This window comes from Oryzias latipes, chromosome 2 (assembly GCF_002234675.1).
Source record: "Oryzias latipes chromosome 2, ASM223467v1".
NCBI lineage: Eukaryota > Metazoa > Chordata > Actinopteri > Beloniformes > Adrianichthyidae > Oryzias > Oryzias latipes.
In genome coordinates, this window is record NC_019860.2 from 2019176 (window position 1) to 2035857 (window position 16682).

At 40.6% G+C, this 16682-nt stretch overlaps 1 protein-coding gene across 2 annotated transcripts in view; it reads left to right on the forward strand.

The window, feature by feature from the left end:
• LOC101170570 (inactive dipeptidyl peptidase 10) overlaps positions 1-16682 on the forward strand; it is an 80319-nt gene that overhangs the window by 59997 nt on the left and 3640 nt on the right. For both annotated transcript variants that reach the window (XM_023963965.1, XM_023963967.1), the window contains exons 15-24: positions 1186-1233; positions 1321-1439; positions 7286-7333; positions 9986-10084; positions 10308-10377; positions 12221-12349; positions 12437-12502; positions 13333-13387; positions 13790-13889; positions 14254-14312. In XM_023963965.1, coding sequence (XP_023819733.1) covers positions 1186-1233; positions 1321-1439; positions 7286-7333; positions 9986-10084; positions 10308-10377; positions 12221-12349; positions 12437-12502; positions 13333-13387; positions 13790-13889; positions 14254-14312 — 793 coding nt within the window. The remainder of the gene's footprint in view (positions 1-1185; positions 1234-1320; positions 1440-7285; positions 7334-9985; positions 10085-10307; positions 10378-12220; positions 12350-12436; positions 12503-13332; positions 13388-13789; positions 13890-14253; positions 14313-16682) is intronic.

Consider the following 16682-nt stretch of genomic DNA (forward strand, 5'->3'; position numbering starts at 1 on the left):
ACCTGCCCCATCTTGACACGCCTACATGCCCCTCCCCTCTGCCCTGGCCACCCAGGTCAGAAATGCATTGGACAAATTTTATTAAAATAATAAAACTGTTTGATATATTTTTTATCAAACAACCAAACTTGGATTTTCCCGACAAGTCCTTTGATTTTGTTGAATGGGTTTTGATTTTTTTTTTCCCTTAACCGCCATAAGAGATTTAGCCTCCCATTAATATCTTTAAATTTCTTTTATAGTTATCCCGCTTTGATGTTACAATTATTTTTGGTCCCTAACGCTATTTTTCTTTGTCTTATTCCACATTTTGATGCCCAAACGGATCTATGATTGAATGGAGGAACTTTATTCCCATAGCACTGAGCGACAGCATCTGGGTACCGACGTGCTAAACGACAGTATTACAGTCAAAAAGGGCCATAAAATGCATGAAAGGCTTTTAAAAAAACAAACGAGTAAATAAAAGATAAAACCCTCCAACTACTGAGTTATTACAGCCATTTAAAAAAGGCCGTTTGACAGTAAAAACTGTTCGGTGATGTCATGCGGAGCTCTGTGGAGGATATTGTTCAACAACTGGGGGAAAATGCACCCCAGTGTTTCCATGGCGACCTGGGCGCATCAAGCAGATGCTGGTTAGCAGACCTTAACTGTAGAACGGCTGCAAATGGTCTAAAGCTCTGTTAGGTAAACTGGATTACAGATATTTTTAAGAAAATTGTTATTAAATGTGGTTGTTGTTGTTTTTTTTTATAAAAATATAGTTGTTCACGTTTTAGGACATTTTAAATTAATAAATATCCAATTTTTTGTTTTTTTCTTTGGGTTTATCTCAGTTTTAAAGTTATAAATTTTGGGGAAAAAACTTTTATTTTCTTGCTAATTAAAAAATAAAATCAGTGTTAATGCCACAACAGAGAAAAATCCCATAATCCTTCTTGGTAAATTGTTATTTTTTAGAGGCTCTATAGGTAAAATGAAAATGAAAATCTTCCAAAGTGAAAATAGTTTATTTCCTAAAGATAGCAGAGCTAAATCTTGGTAGTTTATCGTCTCCCATAGCGACGAGAGAATCTGTCAGAATGTTGGTTTGCAGCCTCGGAAACGATGAGACCGAGAGGATTCATAATAGCTGCCTGACCTTGTCCTACTTAAGACGCTCTGCTTCTTTTCTTCCCTCAGATACTTTCTGAGTACGGAGAACGCCACACAACAAAGGCACCTGTACAGGTGACAGACTTTCACCCCATTGCTCCCATCATGCATCACTTCTTTAACCTCAGGCTCATGTTGTCCTGTTTTCTGTTTCTTCTCCAGGGTGTCCACATTTGGCTTGTTCCAGCGGCAATGCCTCACGTGTCACCTGCAGGAGGAGTGCGCCTTTTTGGACGCCGACGTCAGCCCCGACGCTTGGCACGCCATCCTTCGCTGTCAAGGTGTGGGAACAAAGAGAAAAAAGCTGAGGTGTTTTCCTGTAATTGGAGTAAAAAGGAGTAATCTGAGTAAACGGAGCAAAAGTGGAACTTCTTTTTTTGGTGAAAAAAGACCAACATGCTTTTTTGTTTCAACATAAAACAGGAAGTCAAAGGAAATCCTTTTGAATCATTTTATTATTTTATCACAAAGAAAAGCGCCACCTACTAAAATGCAGTGATAATAACATGGTTTTCACTTTTTTTTTAGTAACATTTATCACCTTTTTTTCTGAGCAAATTCTGAATGCCTTAAAAAAAAAGAGACCAAATCCATTGATCGGCTTCTTTTCTTAAACCACAAGTTATCCAGAAGAAATGCACAGAGTGTCAGGTTATGAGGGGAGTCAGTCCTCTCCAGGCTGACTCTTTGGCTGAAGAAAAACAAAATCATAAAAAAAAAAAACACTACTTAGTTAGCAACGATTTAAATTTAGCTTCAATTCTACATTTCTGACATAGGAGCTCCTATGAACCTAAGCTAAATGGTTAGGTTTCTCCACTGCTGCTGACATTACAGTGAACTCAGGAGTTTTTTGTCCTCCAACATTCCCTCAGAATATTTTTTTTGTTTATGCGTTATTGTTTTGGCACATTTAAAAACACAACAAGAAAACCATTAACGTACAATTAGGTGCAGGGAGAAGCAAAAAAAAAACAAAACCTAAAAGGCTTATTTAAAGCCTCTACCTAATGCAGAGCTTCTCAATTATATTTCGCAAGGCCCCCCTAGGAAAAAGAAAATGTTTCGTGCCCCCCCACACACACACTCGCCGCGGTGACAATATATAAGTTAGTATCTATAAAAATTGTGTAAGTTTACATGAAATTGTATCTTTTAACATTAACTAAAGAAAACAAGCAATAACAATCCACTTTAAAAAAAATATTTACTTTATTTAGCCACAGAAACCCTGTTAGAGTGTCAAACAGAAAAGAAGCTTAAAGTGCCTGAAATAAAAAATATGTCATTCTTTATTTAAACTAGAAACATTTTGACCAACTGAACCATGTGATGCTGAGAAAAATAATTCAATTAAGAAATAACATACATAAATAATGTAAATTGATTTACATTAAATTTAACGTTTTTAGTCTGAGGAAATAGGTAAAAGACATTGTGCTGTTTTTTTTTTTCTAAATGATTGATTGTTTATTTATGATCTCATGAAGTGAAGCTGTTTTCCTGCATTACCTGCTGTCTTTATGTCAAATACTGACACCAACTAAACCACAGGCAGATAAAGAATACATTTATAGAAAATAAAGACTCGTCATCAAAATGTCTACAATGGTTCATAAAATATGACATTATTAGCATGAGCTGAGTCATCTAAAGGCACACCATGATCCTGGTGCTGCGCAATAGAGGCTGCTCTCCACGTGCGCTGTTCCACCTCGCAGCCTGAGCCCACTGTCCCGCCCCTCTGCTTCTCACACACGCGTGTGACAGGAGACGGGAGCGTGCAACAGATAATAGGAAACCAATAGTGGCGCACTCAGCCACTGTCACCACCTCCCCCCGTTAAATTTGCACCCCGGGCAGTTGCCTGTATTACCTGTGCCTAAAACCGCTACTATTGGCATCGCCCCTGGCATTGCATTCACTATGTGAGAAGCACTAACCTAATGTAACTCAAAAATATAGAACATGCTTCAGAGCAAAATATTGGTTCAAAATCTGTATTTTTGTTAATTGTGTGCATTAAAACAAGTTGTATCTTTTACTGCACAACAATCTTTATTTTCTGTTGGGATGTTAAGGGCTAAAAATACGCAGTCCGACACTGCGACATGTTAGCCACGTTAGCAATGTTAGCATATTTTCAACAACACCCAAGCAAACATTTTGCCAGCAGAGCATTGTGTATCTCCTAAAATTGCTTTGAGATCAGTAAACACAAGCAGAATTAGTCATATAAAGCACCATTCCGGATTAAATGGCGCATTCTTGTTGTTTTTTTTCCAAAAAATGTAGGCTTTTTAGTGTGCTTTATAGTGCGGAAAGTACGTTGATCTATATACTTTTGCGATTGAATCCCAATGCGATAAAGTGACTATCGGAGAAAAAGCAATTTCATCCAGGTAAATTATTTTTGAATCTATCAAAAACTACAATTCCCAGAGCCCCACCACATTTGGTATCATTGAAATACCCCGCGCTTTCTGGCTCCTCTCCCTCTGTGTGGGGTGGGTAGTGCTGGGCCTGGGGTGTCGGCGCCTCCGGGGGTGGGGCCCCTGGGCTGGGTGGGCCTGGCCCCCTTGCTGGGGGGGGGGGGGACAGCTGTTTGACCACCGGGGGACAGTCTACCAGCTGTCCCCAACTTACCCCCTTCCTCATATAACCTCATAATAGTGTGAGGGGGTGGGGGGCTTAGCCTGCGATGAGCCTTGGGGGGGGGGGGTTTACTAGGCAGTGGCCCCCCCTCCTATGGTTGCCGTATGGAGTGGGCCCCCCCTCTTTCGGTTTTATTTGCACCTTAGACATGTAGGGCCCTTGGTAGGGGGGGTGCTTGGACATCACTGCCAGCAAGCAGCGGATGTCCTCCTAGCACCCTACCCGCCAATTTTAACCGCACCTTAGACATTTAGGGCCCCTTGGTGGGGAGGGTGAGGGGACATCACTGTGAGTAATCAGGAGATGTCCCCTTAGTGCCCTACCCGCCAATTTTAACTGCACCCCCCTTAGTACACACACCCCTCCCCCCTCAATATATACATCCCAACATAAACACACACACATGCACACACACACCCTCTTAAACACACATATACGCACACACATTTTGCAAGGAAGGTGGGACCTAGGACCATCTGTCCCCTGCCTCTTCCCTGGTGGGGGGTACGGGCCCCTTTGCAACGGCGGCCGTGTCCCCGGGGTGCCGGCTTCCTGGGCCCGGCGGTGCTCTCTCCGCGCGGTGGGGGGGTTCACATTACATCTGAGCCGGGGGCGTTGGTGTCCCTGGGGGGTGGGTTCTGGTCCTTGCTCCTGAGCGCTGGGCCCCGCCAAACTTCCAACTGTGGCCGAGCCTGGTCGGGCCATATTTACAACACCCCTTGTGGGCCCTCTTTTTTCCCCGGGGTTCCCCCCTCCTGGGCGGGGGCGGCGGGCCCCTACCTTGCTCCTCCCTGGACCAACCGTGGGCCGGGCGGATGGCTGCCTGGAGTGCGGAGCGGGTCTCCCTTGGGGGGTCCTGGCTCATACCTGGGGTTGGGGCGGGGGGATGCCCAGAACTCCTGGGTGGTGGTGGGGTGCTCGTCTGGGGCTGTGGGCGTCCCTCTCCGGTGGGGCCCTGCGTTGGGCTCTCCCAGCGCGGCGGGGGGGCTGTTCTCCTGGTTGGGCTGGGGCGGCCCTCTCTTTCCCTCCGTGCCTCCCTGCTCTCTGGCTCTGGGGGCCTTGCGGCGGTCCTGCTGGCCCTGGCCTGGGTGGCGGGCTTGGTCGCCCGGGCGGCGGTTGTTCCCTGCCGGTTTCCGTGTGGCGTGGGGGGGATTCCGGCTGCCGCTGCTGCTGCGGTGGGGGTTTTGGGGTGGGGATGGCTGGGCGCTCTCCCTCCTTCTTTACACATTCCACCACCCATTTTAGAAGAACATGAGCACTCACCTGAGCACGGGTGTTGGCTCACCTTTGCACTGGCGGTTTGCGTGACTGAATGACTGAAATGTTTCACACTAGTTGGTTTTAAGGCATAAGTATGCGTGTGAGCACTATCTGTTTTGTGTACATGTCGACAGGTGGACATTTTTGCAGCTAGCAGGTGTGTTTGACACTTGGGTGTGTGTGTGGACAGGCTCCGCCCTTTTTGTACTGCATTTGAGCCTTACCATGGTGATTAACAACCAGTAAACTTGTTGCTTTATGCTGCTTCATGGTCTTACCCCCCTTCCCCTCCTACTATCACCCTCCTTCCCCCCCTCTCTCTAACGTCCCTCTCTCTTCTTCCCCTCTTTCCTTTTCCGTCCGGTCCAACACCAAAGATCTTCAAACATGTTTGAAATTAATAAAGTTTGGCCTCAATTACAAAAGGGGTTTATTCAGACATACCTTTGGTTTGTCTGAAGATTAATAACCCCTCTTGTTAAAGTAAAATATGTCCAACACAAGAGGCCCTCAGCTCTCATCTGTCTGCCCAGCTGTTGGACAGGACAAGGTAAAAAAAAAAAAAAAAAAAGAAATACCCCGAAAAGCCCCTGAAGATTCCAGAATGGGTTCATTCAGTCGTATGCAGTACTCTGGAGATATTTGGGTTTAGAAATGTCCTCTACAGAGGACACTTCTGCACTGCTGGAAGTCAGAAGGACATTTATCTTCAGGTTAACAGCAGTAGTTTGTTTTTGACTTGTGTTGTCTTAAAACATTGGGGTGCAGTGGGACGAAATCATTAGTGGTACAGGGGTGTCTTATTTTGAAAGGAACTCAAAAAAACAGCCCTGTCAAGAGTAAAAACAGTATTATAGTAGAGCTATATGCTATTTTGACTGATATTTTAGCGACAACAGTAGGAAAAGCATGTTTTTTGATCAATAAAAACGGACCATTTAGTGTTGAAAGTTGCAGACTTTAGAGCGTAGATCAGGTGTGTTCAGTCCCCCACAGGTCACCTATTATGAAAAAAGCTAGACTTTTAATGAACTTTAGTTACACAACTCACCACTATTCAAAATAAAGCCTACCTGCAGCATACATGTCAATTTAAAACTGTTTTTTTTTTCTATGATTTTACTTAAAATGGCAATCTGGATAGTGGTCGATAATTATCAAGAGTATAGGATCTAAGCTACAGTTAAGAAAAGGTCTCTCCACTGTCGTTTTAAAGGCAGAATCCGTCTGAAGAGAGTCATTTACTGTAATTTAAGGCTCAAACTCAAAGAAAGTAATTGAATGTTTTAACAGTGATGTGAGAATTGTGTCTAAAAGGCGGGCTTTGGCTTCAACTGGGAGAAAACTGGACCGAATAGTCAACCAGTACAGAACTAGATTCGTTGAGAATAAAGAATAGATCTAATAGTGTTTGTTTTACTCTTGAAATCGTCTTTGGAGCTCTCTCGTGTAGCATCTGTAGCTGCCATGAAGAATTTGTGAAAAACTGTGACGGTTGAAGGGTTTTGAAACTAAGTTTGGGATCATTTTAGTTTGGTTTTATTAGCTTAGACAATTGAAGGGTTCTTGCTTTTATTGTTCAAACTTTCTTGAAGATAGCTAATGTAGCTTTCTTCCACTACCTCTCTGCTCTCCTGCGTTCTCTTTTCGTGGCTTGGATCTTATCTTCCTTTTCCTTTTTACAGTTCTTTATCAACCAGAGATTTAAACCCGTCACATCCCAGTGTTAGATCGGACACTCTACCAACAAGCTATAATCAAAGCTCCAGTTTACAAAGCTACCAGCTAACCGCCTTTCAATATCTACGTATTAGCATACATATTGTTTTGCTAGTTTAGCATTCGAAAAATGTTAAACACCGTTTAAAATGGTCAAACTCGGAACGACTTCATCACAAAGACTTAGCCTAAACGGTGGCAGGACTGTGTGGATTCATTTGGACTGTAAACGTTTCATTACTGCTCCAAGATTGCTTTCGTTGTAGCTGTAGCTGCGTGAGCATCGGCGGGGATGCGATCAAAAGATTCTCTGCCCGATTACAAATCAGGCAGCGCAAAGCCTTTTTCTTTGTCTAATTAAATTCATACAACTCTATTAGATATCAAAGGGGCCCGAAAGCTTTTCATGAATGATAATCAGTCGATGAAAATCACAGCTGAATGGGGGGAAATTCATAAGCAGCTTTTATTGAAATCACGTTTCCTTTTTCAGGTCCTGGCGTTCCATCTGTGCTGCTTCTAAGCTTTGACGATGAGGAGTGTGAGTGCCTTTTATTTACATATATATAACGATATTATTAAAAAAAGCTTTAAGAAATGAGTGTTTATGGGATTTTTGTGCCCTTTTATATCATTTCTCTGAGTGAGATCATCTTGAGCGACTCTTTTCATCTTCAGATGATTTCTACATATAAAATCTTTGATTGAATTGATTTCTTTTTTTGTACCGTAGGTTGTTGAATCAGCAGTTGCGAGTTGAAATGGCACTGATTTGTATGCCCACCGCGTAATTTATGGGCTACGAGGCACGGCGAAAAAAAACACACAGATGTGCGTTAATTTTAATGGTGCGTCTGCAGTGCAGGATGTCTGCCCACCAAGAGGATTAGCAGTAATAAAGAGGGGAGTGGAGTCACGTCTTCACCTTGCAGTCCTCTGGATGGAGAACTGAATAATTGATGTGAAATGTTGTCTAAAGCGCCTTTAGAAACCTCCATCCAAAAAAAAAAAAAAAAAAAAAATTCCAAAAAAGGCTGCATAACTTGGGTTTCTGTGTGATCTAGAAATATGCCGTCTGCCTTTTCCACTCTTGTTTTTAGCCCAACCAGAATGAGCTTGTCTGCACCAGGAAGTCAGAATTGCAAAAATAAGATTTAAAAACATTTGTTATTGCAGATTTAAATATTAGAACCAAACCTTTTTTAGGTTCACGGGCCTGTTTAATGTCAGACAATATTGTCATAGGCCTATACAACAGTGAAATTAGCGTTTTATATTAGCTTCTTGTTTCCCTTAACTTTTAAGGGGAAATTTAAGGGACTTGCAATGTTTCACATTTAAATGGTCTTACATGAAATTAAATGTAAAAAGACTGTTTTAAAATGTCTGTAGATATTTTACAGAGGATAAAAATCCAATAAAAATTTTTTTTTATGATTTTAAAAAATGTATTAAAATTTATTAAAGTGGAAATTACAATTTACAAATATGTTTATTTTTAATAGAAAACCATTTTAGAAGTGAGAAATCTCAGTACAAGTTCATGTTATCCTTCAGGGCAAATAAAATTAATCATAGTCTTTAAGTAAATCCTGTTTCTCCCTTAGAGTATTTTCTGGTTAAAGTTCCTTAATTTAGCTTTTCTGTAGGAAATATTTAAATGTCTTTTTCACAGGTTTTCATTAATCAGAAACTTTGTATTTATTCTTTTATTTATTATTTTTTATTATATATCTGCAAGGAGGTTCAACTGCTTTCGTACAGTAGATTTTGCGTAGGATCCATTCAAATGTGATCCTCATTTTCCCTTTGGCGCTAAATCAGATGCCAACTTCAGCCTTCCTCTGACTTTTAAGGTGCGGAGGATAAATATAACCAAATAAAATGCTGCAAACCATCATAAAACCAGGTATTTTTTTAAATATAAGAATCCACGAGAATCTATCATGAATAAAACTTCATTAGCAGCGTCATAATGACATTAGAGAGTCGGACGCTGCATTTTATGTAGAGAAGATTTGGTGACAACTGACACAAATGCAGTTTTCTTTTTTTTCTTTTTTAAGGTAAAAAACTCTTCTTCTGTTTCCTTTCTGAAACAAAGAAACTTTAAAAAAAGGTTTTTATTTGTTTACTTTGTTGGCTTTAGCTAATTTTAACTATCTTAAGCTAGCTTTGAGTGCTAGGAGCAGCTGCTTTAAGAAATGTAGCGAGTGTATTTAGGACTCATGACGAGGAAATCACAGACGTATGTGGTGGACAGAATCAGGTAGTTTTTCAAAATAAACTTTCTTTAGAATCAAATAAATAGAACTGCATTTATGCTAGCTTTAGCTAACCTTATCTATGTTATGCTAGCTTCAGCTTATTTAGGCGCTGGGAGCAGCCGCTTTAAGCAAATAGCAAATGTATTTAGGACACACGACTGAGGAGAACGACAGGAAATGAGTCCCGCGGAAATCACAGACGTACGTGGTGCACAAAATCGGGTAGTTTTTCAAAATAAAACTTCCTTTAGAATCTAAGGAATAGAACGGCATTTATCTCTACGTCGTATTATTTTCTCTGCTGCCCGGTACCAAGTGACCGGTAGCGGTTCATGGCTTGGGGTTTGTAGAGCACTGGTTTATCAAACCATTTCATATAATTTATTCACAATTACAATATAAACTTTACATAAAATTTGAAGGATCGTGTATTTTTCTTACTCTTGTTTCTTTTCATCTCCGTCATTTAAGATGCCTACATGAGTCGGTTTAGCTCGTGCTGGTTTGCGGCACCTTCCGTCCGTGAAACCAGGGTTCAAATCCGGGCTGCTCCCTATTCCCTTCTCTGCTTCTATGCCGGACCCAAGCCCGGATAAATTGAGAGGGTTGCGTCAGGAAGGGCATCCAGTGTAAAACCTTGCCAAAGTTAAACATGCGACTCATCCTCGAAGGAGAGGTTGTTTCGCTGTGGCGACCCCTGATGGGAAAAGCTGAAAGAGAAACTACTATAGATACTTACATAAGGAAAAAAATGTTTGCTTTTTTTGTTGTTTTAAAAAAAAAGAAAATTGTAGTAAATTTGAAATACAATACATGTTTTACAACTTCAGCAAAGCTGCTCATTAAAACCAGAAGATTTTTTTAATGAAAACAACCTCTCTAGACTGTTTCTACAATCATCCATGTTGTCCCTTAATGACTCTCAGCCTACTTCATCCTGGAGAACAACTCACCACTGCGAGCTGCCCTGCAGAGCCGAAGGTTGACCTCCACGGAGATCCAGAAGATCACCATCGAAAACTATGGTATAAATGATCCGCACTCAGCAGATGGGTTTGCATAAGAGCCATGTTGGATAATTGAGTCCCTCAAAGGGAAACGGCGTGAGTGTGTGTGTGTTTGTGTGTGTGTGTGTGTGTGTGTGTGTGTGCATCCGGCTGCTTGGCTGTTGTCCCAGTCCCCCCGTCTCCTCTTGTCCTCTGTCGGTCACCTCTCATCCAGCTAATGTTTCCGTGTCTCTCTCCGCAGCGCTCCCTCTGAAGCTCATTTATCCCCCCGACTTCTCCGAGTCCTACTTCTACGCTCTGCTCCTGATTGTGTGAGCCTTCTCCGCTTTTATCACATTTGCATTTTTCCCATTTACATCGATCGAAGCGCAGCCGGACGGCTTCAAAGGCCAGGACTCGGGAAGGACAGCTGACTGCGAGGAGCTTCAACCCTCGCTGTAGCTGCAGGCTGTTGAATTTATTTTCACACAACGGCCAGAAAATGGAAATGCATTCATATCCGCGTCAAGCAAACACATCAGCGCTCCAGGTCTCCATTTATGCTTTGCGGTGTAAACCTTGATTAAACATTTAAAAAGTGTATTTTTAACTCACCTTTACTTCTGCAGCTGCAGGAGCTGCCACTCTTTTGAAGATTAAAGGGAATTTTGTAACAGAGTAGTGGTAAATATACCCAGGAAACTAAAGCTAGTTAGGAAGCAGCATTTCAAAATAAAGTTTGGCATGGTCTTGCCTCAACAGTGCATCAATAATTTCACCAAAAACAGTTAAAAAGTCACATTATAATTCACTGTGCCATCCGAAATAAAAATAATAATCCATAGCAACCATTCACATAGTTTCATATTGTCAGATAATCGAAATGTGCAGCAATTCTTATGTTTCAATCCCAAACTAAAATTTGGATGTTTCCATAGCAACCAGTTTTTACTAGCCCTGCCTAAAGTTTTAGTGCTAAAACATCCGTTGACACAATAATCCATAGCAACCATTCACATAATTTTTAATTGTCAGCTACTTAACATGTGCAGCAATTTCCATGTTTCTATCCTAAATTAAAATTTTGATGTTTCCATAGCAACCAGTTTTTTAATGGCCTGTCTAGAGTTTTAGTGCTAAGGCATCAATTGACACATTGATGCTTTTATCAAAATAAAGGCTGTAAGCCATTATGGTGTGTGCTAACCCGTTAAGTTATGCGCGATATAAACAAGGACATCTTTAAAATCAAAGCAATTGTGTTGATTGAAGCATAACCGTCTGTAGGTATTTAAGTGGTTTCTTTTGTTGTTGTTTTTTAGTTTTCATGTTGAACATTTTGATTTTAATATTTTTTTTAAGATATGGAACTTGTATGACTTATTTCTTCAATTAAATCAAACAAATTAAAACTAAGTGTTTATGGTTGCTGCGGCAACATTTTAGATTTTTTTAAATTGGGGGGAATTGGTTTATTTCAAGCAAGTTAAACGAAGCAAAAGAAAAGATCAAAAGAAATATTTATCTCTACATAGATATATCAAACTTGAGACAATTACCCATCAATTGATTTAAATATAAAGAAGTTACAGAAGATAAATAAAGTTACAAGTTTTTTTCCCTTGACATTTAAATGAATAAATAAAAAATGTTAAAATCTCAATAACATTTACTGTCAGAAATGTTTTCTTCAATCTTTTACTTTTTTTCGTTTTTAGATTTTTCAGAAAGGAGCTACAATATCGTACTCTAAGAAGAAGAAACATTTTTAGAGAATTGTTTTTTTTTTTGTCCATTTGGTCACCTGATGCTGAATTGCGTATGATTTCAACATAAAACATCTAAAACTTTAAAGACGAGGTTAAAAAAAGATATAATACAAAAATAATAATAATGACTGAAATCCTCCATTGACAAACAGCAGCTTTTTGTTTTTTTAGCAAAGGCAAACAGCACGTTTAGTTATTGGTTTTTCAAAATAAAATAGGAAGTATCCTGTCATGACTCAATTTCCTACACTCAAACTCAATTAGATTTAAAGGAAGAAGTCCATCGTTTACAAAGAAAAACAAAACAGTATTTTTTGAACTAAATTTTGGTTGCAGTACTGATTTTAAAAAATGAACAATTTTCAAATATACGTTGTTTGTGTCTCTAAAACTCCGTATCTGACAGTGGGAGCGCGCCCGGCCAACAAGCGGTGACGGACCAGTTCCACCTGGGCTGGGACTCGGTTCTGTCGGGATCAGAGCACGTCATCGTGGCGCGGCTGGACGGCAGAGGCACTGGGTTCGGAGGTCAAAGGTGAACAGCATCTCCTAGACTTTTATTTTTAGCTATTGTGCGGACGCCGGCATGGACTTTCTGTCTTTACGTTCTGTCTCCCGGCAGGCTCCTGCATCAGGTCTACCACCGGCTCGGTACGGTGGACACAGAAGACCAGCTCGCAGCTCTGGAGTACGTACAAATGCACAAACGCGCCGTTCCTATCGAAGATTTCCAAATTCCTGAATCTTATTGCTGAAGGAACAGCTTCCTTTATCAGCTTTATTGTTCCTATTTTTCAAATCCTCTGGATTAAAAAAACCTCAATTAATTGAATGGGCTGCCTTTAATCCACTCGTGTGTTTGTTTTATGGACTTTCAAGAGCCTCATGAATTACCAGGCTGTACATAAAAGCTATGAATCGTGTTTTAATAATGAATGAGCTCATTTTTTCAACTCAAAAGTTAATTAGCTTCGCACTAATTGCATTTTTCAAAGGGAATTCCCTTGTTCATTAGTTTCAATTGATCTGCATTCACTCGGAAAATTAACAATAATCTAACCCAACGCGGAACTCATATACGATCGTCTGATTAAACGAGTTTTAGAGTTTTTGGTCGGGTTGAACTTACTACTCCCTCTAAATCCTGCAGTTTTCTGCCGAAGTTTTAAAAAATGGGAGCATTTTTGAAGAAATTTTTTTTTGATCATTATTTCTTGCTGTCTTTTTTGTATGTGTCAATTACTATTATTATTATTTGCATTTCTTACAATGAAAATCATCTATTCTGTTATTTTTCAAGGGAAAATGTTAAAAACATTAGGAAGCCTTATGTCTGTCTGTCAAATGTAAAATGGGAGGAGTTTGGAAAATAAGCTTGAATCCAGTGTAAAAATATGGGAATTTTCCCTCAAAAAGAGGCCTCCTTCTCTAAAAAAAAAAAAGACGCTAGCAAGCATCAAGAACATTCAGTGGGATGAATCTGGTCCAAAGTTCTCTCCTACTCTGTGTTTCCTGTAGGTATCTGACGCAGCTGCCGTTCATTGATCGCAATCGCGTCGGAGTCTTCGGGGAGGTCAGTACGATCGCTTTTATGAACCCCTATGCTAGGTTCACACCGGCCCCCGCCGTGCACGGTCAAGCTAACCACTTTCAAGAAGTCTAGGCAAACCCGCGCATTTAGGGCTTCCACATTCAAAATTTGGAGCTACGCTAGTTTTTAAGTCCGTTTACAGGCGCTACGTACAAAATTGATCGCACGAACGTTAAACTCGTTAAACTTTGATCAATCCGCGTTTCAGATTTGTTAATGACGTGTGATTAGAATGAAAAATTCATCATTTAATAATTTAAGAACCTGCGTTCTTGAGCGTGACACATGCCCGGTGTGAACCTAGCATTAGCGTTCTCAGTTTTTTCTTCGTTCATAGCTTCACTTTGCTGTAACTTCTCAAAGTCAATCTGCTCGCATCCGCAGGGATATGGAGGTTTCCTGACTCTGATGATGCTCAAGTCGACGGACCAGTTGATCAAGTGCGCGGCGGTTCAGGCTCCCATCATTGACTGGAGTCTGTACGGTGAGTTTCAAGCCGTCCTCGCTGCGTTCTGCGGGGACACATTTATTACCTCTGCGCCGCCGCCGGTTGACCCCACACAATCTTTTTCATACGTCCTCTCAGTGAACGTCACTTCTTCTTTAGCTCCTCCTGTGGGAGTTGAGCCTTATTGAATTGAGATAAGAATCTCCTCTCAGGTCTGGAAGTTAAAAAATCATTTTAAAAAGTCTCCTATATAACTAAAGAGATGCTTTTTATAGTTTGACTGAAGCAGACTGAGACCTCAAACGGACCTTCAGAGGCAACATAAATGCCAAACCTTCATCCAGACATTATAAAAGTGCATTAACTTGTCGTTTATTTGCTTCTTTCCTTGTTTTTTTAGCCTCTGCTTTCTCGGAGAGATATCTGGGCTCGCCTTTAACCGAGGAGAACAGATACCAAGTGAGCTCTTTCTCATCTAATTTTTTGAAATTACAAAATGTTTGGAGGCCTGTTTGGAGTAAAACAACAAAATCAAATAGAATGAAAGTCCTTGCCGTCACCTTTTGACCCGCCCTCACAGGCTTAGCAGCTGCTGCACTCGCCCCACTGGCACGCCTAGTCAGAGCTACAAAAAAGATTTTTTCAAAAATGGCAACCATTATGTTGGTTCTTCTCCATAGCAACCATTTAGAAGCTTGGTCGTCTTGGCAGACGAACAGATCTATGTAATTTCTATCGTTATTGGCTAAAGTAAATTTTTGGATTTCCTTGGCAACGGACATTTTTGGGTCAACTACTCCTACATTCATAATATGTTCATATCATATGTCATATAGTATCATTCAGCTGGAGCTAATGACTGGTATACAATATTTTCACAAGATTCCGGTAAAAAATGAGCGAACAATGGGAGAATCCCATCTTTGTGTGAGGTTGCCACGGTAACGCCATTTATTTAAATCTTCTGAATCTCCCCCCGAAGAAGCTTCCCAATAATGCTCAATTAATTAGGAGGCCATGCCTGGAAAACCTTAGGAAGAGTTTAAATTTGTAGCGGTCGCTAACAAGGATTTTTTAAGTTAAGATGGGGGTTTCTTCTTGAGGTCAAAGGTCAACGATTTTTGGTTGTGGTTGTAGACTTGTGAAGATCCCTTGAACAATCTGCGGCAATAGATTTTGGTTTTAGCATAGTAATAAGCCAGACGTTTGTAACCTTAATTAAAGATTGCTCAATAAGACACTTTGATGGAAATCACACTGACAAGTCAGTTTTGCAAGTCCAAGCCATAACAAGTCTCAAGTCAAGATTCCAGTTTGAGTTAGAACTCTTGAGTCTTGACCCCAAAACATATATTTATAGTAAAAGTTTCAAAAATTCTTGGAAACTTTTAAGTTGCTTAAGTACGAGTCTCAAGTCGTTGGTCCTCGGGTGAAGTATCAACTCAGATCTGAGGTCTGTACGAAAAGTCTCCTTAAGAGAAATGTAATGACACACGTATTATGGAAATCTGCATTCCTGTCTCAAGTAAAACCCTAGGTTTGTGAGATTGTTGAGTCCTAAGACTCCCAATAAACAGAGTCTTGTAAGTAATATTTTTATGTCAAGTCTTAAACGACTTGTCAAGAAGTCTTAAGTCAAGTCTCAACATGTGTTCTAAAGCAAAGGTTTGTCAAGTCCCTGGTCTTTTAAGCACAAGTCTGAGGTTTTTGAACAATCAGCGCCAAGCATCAAGTCTCAATCTAGTCTTCCTAGGTTACAATACTTAATCTTTAACTATTATTTAAACAAATAAGCCAGTAAATTATCAGTTTGGTCGTCAAAAAGGCACAACCCTTAAACAAAAATGTGACCATTCGAGATGGAAGGAGTTTAAAGAGACCAGTGTTTTTTTTATCAAAAATGAAAGAGGTTCAATTTTTTTTCGCAAAGTCGTTCAATGAAAATAACATCTAGAAAAAAATGAATGTCTAGATCACATGTCAAACTCAAGGCCCGCGGGCCAAATGTGGCCCGCCATGTGATTTTCTGTGGCCCCCAAGAGCATAAAAGTTTTTAACTTCTTGATATAAAAAAAAAAATAGTGTATTTATTTATATCTAGGGGGAATCCGACTTATATAATATTGGATTGGGCAACTATAGATTAGGATTTAAACACGGTCCATATAACCCAACCCGAAATTTAAAAGGATTTATGCTAAAGTAACAAGCAAACATGAATTTTCTATGTAGCTGTAATTGTCACTTTAAAACGTTATAGTACATAAATAATGAGTTATTTAACATTAGCTAGTTACACTTATTTTTTCATTACATTTAGTTACATGTATAAGTTATATTTGGCCCTTTGAGGACAACCACCATGCTGATGTGGCCCTCAGTGAAAATGAGTTTGACAGCCCTGCTCTAGTGCTTGGGTTTGGCCACAGTGATGAGCACATTCACAGAAACTGGACCACCTGAAGAGGCAAAACGTCGCTCCAGGTGATCAAGCAAAAAGTGGCGAGGCGTCGCTCCTGGCAGAGCGAGAAAAAAAGCCATATTAAACGTTTGTCTTGGATGACTGACGGAGGTCGGGCGACTCTTTCCTGCGCCGGCCCCCGCTGGGAACGCGTGAATGATGGGAGTCAAAGATTGAGACGTCCTTTAATATTACAGCTCGCCATCTCCACTCCCCCGAGCAATAAATCATAAAGCAATCCGGCTTCTTGTTTCAGCCGGAATCGGAGAATCTGCCTGGCGAGGGAGGGAAGGTCCGCCTCTGGGCTCCAGGCCATTATCAGCTACATTTTCATTTGAAGTCAAACCTGGTCTCTGAAACTTCCTCGA